Source organism: Aedes albopictus, chromosome 3 (genome assembly GCF_035046485.1).
Source record: "Aedes albopictus strain Foshan chromosome 3, AalbF5, whole genome shotgun sequence".
NCBI classification, from domain to species: domain Eukaryota; kingdom Metazoa; phylum Arthropoda; class Insecta; order Diptera; family Culicidae; genus Aedes; species Aedes albopictus.
The window spans coordinates 200,515,150-200,521,653 of record NC_085138.1 but is presented as its reverse complement, the minus strand read 5'-3'; the positions used below and the strand labels follow the sequence as shown (position 1 = coordinate 200,521,653).

Here is a 6,504-nt window from a genome sequence, read left to right as displayed (position 1 = left end):
GTCAAACAAAATCTGACTTGAATTAGGTGTAGGCAGAAATATCGAAATAGCGTTATACCGACAAAAGACACGGGGGAATGCAGTGAAGCACGCACCCAAAACACGCCAGCAAAATTGTAATTAGAGAAACGAGCAATGAATTTAGTTCCGTTTCAGGATTCCTCATTGACTATGCACAAATATGCTTATTGCTCAGAGATGCATGCCTAAATGCGCGGCTCTGGTGCAATTTATTTGGATGGGAAAAAGGCTCCTCCTGCTGCAGATCATCTGTATCTTTCTTTAATCTGTTTTAAATTGTTAGTCATGGGTAGGCGTAACATCCGCAATGCCCACCCAGCTGACATCGCCGGTCAGGCCGACACTGCGGCGAACCGATGCAAATTTTGACATATTTTTCTCCTCTTTCCGAAGTGGAACGCAAATTTTTGGCAGCTGATAGGAAAAAGTTAGAATTTTAGCAAATTTTGCTGCAAAAGTCCGGTTCTATGTGTATTTTATAGTTTCATAATTAATGTCTAGGGATATGGCAGGTCTGGAGGAGTACGAGAGGTAAGTCGGTGGAATTTTCCGGGTCTGAAAATTTTGTGCAATGGGCTTTTGTTTTTGTTTGGTAGGTATCTGGAAGACGATGAAGATCAGTTAGATAATATACCTCGGTTTCAACCAACCTTCAAATCTCCGCATGAGGCGACGCATTATCAGTTTATAAACTCTGAGCGAGACTTGACGCTTCCGCTGCAAAAGCACAAAAATGTGCAGCCGCTCTACGAGAGCCCGGATGATGGTAAGCCAACAGTTTCATATCATGTCAGTGCATTTACATCAGCTCTTACATTTCAGAAATTTCGCTCAGAAAGTATCTGGGTGCCAGCGTTAACCTGATTAGCCTGATTACGGAGAATCTGCTGTGCCATCCGTTCATGGTGCTTCGGCGCCAGTGTCAGGTGCATCACAATTCGAAGAAGTACCACATTGTCCCACTGACGCTGGTGCCGGTCATAGTGCATCTCCATCAGCGGCAAGGAGTCACCACTCTGTGGAAGGGAATAGGGAGTGTGCTTCTGGTGCGGGGACTGACCTTGGCTGTAGAGGATGTCGTTTCCAAATTTACTCCGTGGCCAAAGTGAGTATTATCTAGGTTGAAATCGTAACTTTTTATGTTATTTGTTCTTTGATTCATTCTCGTTTTAATAACACGGAATCCATAAAGAGTAACTACGTGCAACATTAGTAGTTTTTACCCAATAAGCGGATAGAAGAGATAAAGCACATTCAAAATTCTCCAAACATATAAATTTCAAGTTTTCTGTTACGTTACGTTTAATTGCGACTGGAGACCGGATAGTTTTCTCTCTACGCTTACATAAACACGAATAAAATTGTACATTTTATGACACTTCCGCGCTATTTATAGCAAACGTAATCCCTCCCGCCAAGGAATATTCAATGGATTGATGAGTAACAACTTCGAATTCTACGGCACTCTATTCTCAAGTTTAGTTCATATTCAAATGCGTATATTAGCTACTCAAAATATAGTTGTGGACCTAATGAGCGCCGTGGACCTAAAATCATGTTTAAATCATCCACGAATGTTTTTTTTTTGTTTTGCATTCTAGGGAAGTAAATTCAAAAACTACGCTGAAGCAGTTTGGTCAACATTTATTACTTAAATGGTAAGCAATTAGATTTTGTTGATTTGATAAGTCCATTTTATAAAACATTTGCTTTTCCCGCTCCATGCAGCATAAGCTTAGCCACAATTGTTCCATTCTACTCGGCGTCCTTGGTGGAAACGGTTCAAAGTGACATCGCCAGTGAGAAACCCGGAATCTTCGATGTGTTCCGCGAAGGTGCCAGCCGCTTGGTTTCGTGGAGCGTACCCCAGAAGGGACGAATGCTACCAATATGGGCGCTGGTCGGACCCAGCATATCGCTAGGAATATCCAAATATATTTGCCAGTAAGTATCATTTCATTCGCTAGTGAGAAGCGTTTTCGTGATAAAATTCCCGACCTACAGGTTGTTTGTGAGAGGAATTTCTACGCGGATCATGTGTCGCCGGGTGACGTTCTTCGAGGAAAAGCGAGGTGCCCGTACTCGTGACTTCACCGCTCAAAGTCAGGTCATCGAAGTGTACTCAACGATGATTTCGCTCATGACCACCGAGATCATTTTCTACCCGTTTGAAACGATCCTGCACCGAATTCAGCTGCAAGGTACCCGAACTATCATCGACAATTTGGATTCCGGTTATTCGGTGGTTCCGATCCTGACCAGTTACGAAGGCGTTGTTGACTGCTACCGCCAAACAATTGCCACCGAGGGTGTGTCCGGTCTGTACAAAGGCTTTGGAGCAATGCTCCTCCAGTTTGCGGCTCACGTTGCTGTGATAAGGTTGGGTAAGTGGATCATCACACAAATCTCGGAAATCATGTCCAACAAACCTCCGCCGAAGGTAGCCGAATACTATAATCTGGATGCGAAAAACTCCGGCGGCTCGGCCAGTATGTCTAGAAGCATCAGTGGGATCAGTTCGCTTAGCGAAGAACTGTCTTAAGTCAAAATCAATAGCGACACACGGGATTATTAAAGTTGTTTCCTTATCCACGATACCAAAATGTTACTACGTATATTTATTGCAAATATCACCATACTACCCTTTCATGATCTCGCAACGGTCTTCTCGGGGCGGCCAGCAATGCAAGTTCTCATGTCTTTTCAACTCTCTACTCCACCGTGTGCAGCATAGTTGTGTTGTCCCATATGTTAATAGGGTTTACCATATAATATGGGACAACTATGGTACATACGGCAGTACTTTCGATTGAATAGCTTTCCTTTCGTCAGTTATATATATTTGGGCCGGGTGTCAGTTTTGTGAAAATTTGACCAAATGTAGAGGTCATAGACCAGGGGTTTCCAGACATTTTGTGTCGCGGTGCACTTTTTGGAAATGAATTGCTGTGCGGTGCTCTTTTCCAAAGTTCAAAAATATGAAATTTGATGTTTGTTTGAAATGTAAACGTGTTTTCCAACATGATTTTGATATACTCAGCACTCCAATGTGATTTTGCCATTGACTTTCAAACGTGATTGTGAAGTCAGAACTCAACTCTGTTTCTGGCAAAATTCGTCCCTGATTATATTAGTTTAGTAGGTACATTTGAAGTATTAGATGTTACCTAGCTACAGCAAAAATTCCAGCTCAATCGGAGCATTTATTACGAAAAACAGAGATATATAAAGGGAGCAGTTCTGCATAAAAATAGAACAAAAATCGATTTCAAATCGACAGCCTTGTATGGAAAGTCGAAAAAAATTGCGCTCTACAGTAATTTTTTCCTCCACATTTTTGAACTTAGGGCATGATTCTACACTAAAAATGATTATAAGCTTACCGAGTTCAAAAATGCTGTAAAAACTAGGGGCTGCTCATAAACAACGTAGACCAAATTTTGGTCATCTCAGACCACCCACCCCCCTCCCCCCTCGTAGACTTTCGTCCATACTAAAATTTTGAAATTTGTATGGAGCGTAGACTTCGGTAAGACCCCCCCCCCCTCCCCCTCAAAGTCTACGAGGTTTATGAATAATTCCAGTCTCCAAGTCTTATACAACTTATCAATTTTGAGCTTTTTTAATAGGTGGCGAAAATTAAAGCACATGTTTCCAATTTTCACCCCTGGCGAAATCCCTTGTCCCGTTCTATTTGTAGGCATATTTGTATTGCGTGTTTCAGTTTTCGCCCCTCCCGTTTTGGTACTGAAATCGGGTGTGGAGATAACTAAATACTCGAGACACTTTAGAGATAACGAGTGAGGTGAAATTGATCTTACACTGAAATAAATTTTGTCGTAGAAACTACCGATTCATGGTAAAATTAATAACCGTACCTATGATTCTCAACCAACAACAATTTTCAGTTAATTCCACTAAACACTGTCAATTTAGCAGAGGAGTTAAAAATACCAAAAATAATCTTAATTCAACAGCAGGGCAATGTATTTTTAACCATAATGTGTTGTAAGATGCGCGTCCAGGAAAAATTGACAATGTTGTGTTGTTGAGGTGACTACGCTTTCAGTCAAATTTACTGCAGTGCATTGTAACTTCAATCATACTTCCGTTAACTTCACAGATTTTGTTGTCGGTTGAGAATCATAGGTACGGTTATTATTTTACTATGGAATCGGTAGTTTCCACAACAAAATTTATTTCAGTGTAGTGAGGTAGGAGAAAGTGAGGCAAAATGTACCATTTTTACCCCTTTGGAGACGGAATTTTTACCTTTCTGGATCCAACCTCGCTGGTCTAGAACACGTTTGTGATGGTCGATTTGCTTGGCTGCATATATACCCATCCGTCTTCAAAGGGTTAAGTAAACGTGGTCATCTAACTAAAATAAGATTTTAATCTATTTCATGAGTGTCTTATATTTTGGAGGATAGTTTACTATTTTGTTCAAGAAACGTAAATTTTTGGTTCTCGTGCCGCAAATTTACCGAATCAAATAAACAACTGAGAAGTCTTTGCTTGTTGTTGTAGTGGCTAGTCCACTCGGTAAAAGTGCCGAACCCTCTGAAAAGGTTCTCAAGCTGAGTTGAGTGAAGATGACGGTAATAATAGAAATAAAGGATCAGTTTAGATTTGACTACGGACATACTCGGTCCCTTTATCATGCGCGTGAAAGAATGTCCCCGTTTACAATATTCCTGACATTACAGTTGTAAGTGACCTTTTTGTCCAATCAAGATAGATATTTCTGTAACGAGTTGCAAAAAGTTGATTTTTTCAGCACGAGTCGTACGTTCGCGTACGACTCGGCTTTTATGTTTTCCCAGGGGGATTAATTCGGATGTTTGGGGAACGTTCACTTCTAGATAATAAGGTAGCACCCTTGTTGAAGTTCTAACTGAGACTGATCTGCCTCGCTTTATTTGCAGCTATAGCATCATAAACCGACCACCCGACCGATGATCACATCGTGTTCGTTAAACGGAGTGTTCGGCAATTCGCACGTTCGCAAATGTGTACACCACATCGGCAAGCCTCGTTGGATAAATTCGAAGAGTGCTGGAAAAAAAACGAATTTTGCAACGAGTTAGATATGTAGGGTGGGGCGGGGCAAGATGGGTCGCGGGGCAAGTCTTTGGGTTTTTTTAAACCTATTGAATTCAAAGTTAGTCTCAAATCCTTCCCAACTTAGCTGAATTATATGGCCAAGTTTCAGGCAATTTGGCTGACAAAAACCCCCCATGACGAAGAGAACAAACCTGCCGATAATACCCATTGTCACCCTATATGTTGGGCTGCGTGAAACCAAATATACTATATTAATTTATATAATATATTTGGTGAAACTAAAGAAAAGTTTGAACTTTTGTAAAAATATGCAACCTTTTTTTTTTTCAAATTCTTGTTTTACGTCATACATAGTACAATATGTATTGTGTAAAATCAACTTGAGAAAAGGAAAAAAATAGTTCTAATTACCAAAGTTATAATATTTTCTGTCAAACGTGTTTTCTTCAAAGAGGTTTGCCGTGACTATAATTACAGTCTAACGGCTCTACTGAAAGCACAAACCCAAAAGAAAACCGTTACTAGAGGTCCTTGTGGTGTCCTTGAACGACCAGAATATTAAAAAATGTTTTTAGTTTTCAAACGAGGACAATTTGTTCCAAAAAATCACTTTTTTCATGAAAAAAATGTATGAAAAAAAATCATAACACTGATACTTGTACTGTTTTTTTTTCGAAAAATGTTGATCGGCCAAGGACACGACACATGGATATCGAACACTCAAAAAAAAAAAATGGTTGAAATCGGTAGAGAACAGTTATTGTTTTTGCAATCGTAGTCATCGCATCGACGTTTTTGGAAAACATAATTCCGAGATAATCGCGTTTCAAGTTTGCACTACGCTTGTACTGCTTGGATCTCTATACACATAGGGTCTTGTACCATTTGGGCAGTTGTACCTACTTTGGGCATTTGGCACTATAACGAAGTCAATTTCAAACCGATTGATTTGAAATTTTGTATAGAATTAGTCACGTACAGTATCTAACTCTGTACGAAAATTCAAATCAATCGGTTTGAAATTGCCTTAGTTATAGCGGCAAGTGCCTAAAATAGGTACATACACCTGCCCAAATGGTACAATACCCTATGTTGAGGTCGAGCACAAAATCGATTTATTTCTTATTCTTTTACCTTAAAGTATGGGTTCTTAAGAATTCTGAGTCAAATTTTCATACCGATACCTCCGCAATTCCTGATAAAATTCATCATCATTCATTATCAGTTCATCAATTCATCACCATTATTTCAGTAAGCAAATTTCTCTACTCAAAACATTCGAACTGAAACTCTTCAAAATACGCCTTATATTCATGTATGATTTCCTTTGACAAAATGTTTCAACGATTTCGGTGTTCCCCGATTTGAGTAACTCATAAGTAAAATCAAAGTCAAGAGTTAAAAAAAACTTTTAAA

General features: G+C 39.7%; 1 protein-coding gene across 1 annotated transcript; it reads left to right on the top strand.

Annotated features, from left to right (window-relative positions):
- Positions 1-368: 368 nt before the first annotated feature.
- LOC109404499 (mitochondrial outer membrane protein SLC25A46) lies at positions 369-2,616 on the top strand. The gene is made up of 6 exons (XM_019677393.3): positions 369-552; positions 618-787; positions 844-1,126; positions 1,623-1,679; positions 1,750-1,965; positions 2,026-2,616. Exons 1-6 carry the CDS (start codon positions 515-517, stop codon positions 2,561-2,563), a joined length of 1,302 nt encoding a protein of 433 aa, XP_019532938.1. The 5' UTR covers positions 369-514; the 3' UTR covers positions 2,564-2,616.
- The last annotated feature ends 3,888 nt before the right edge of the window (positions 2,617-6,504 follow it).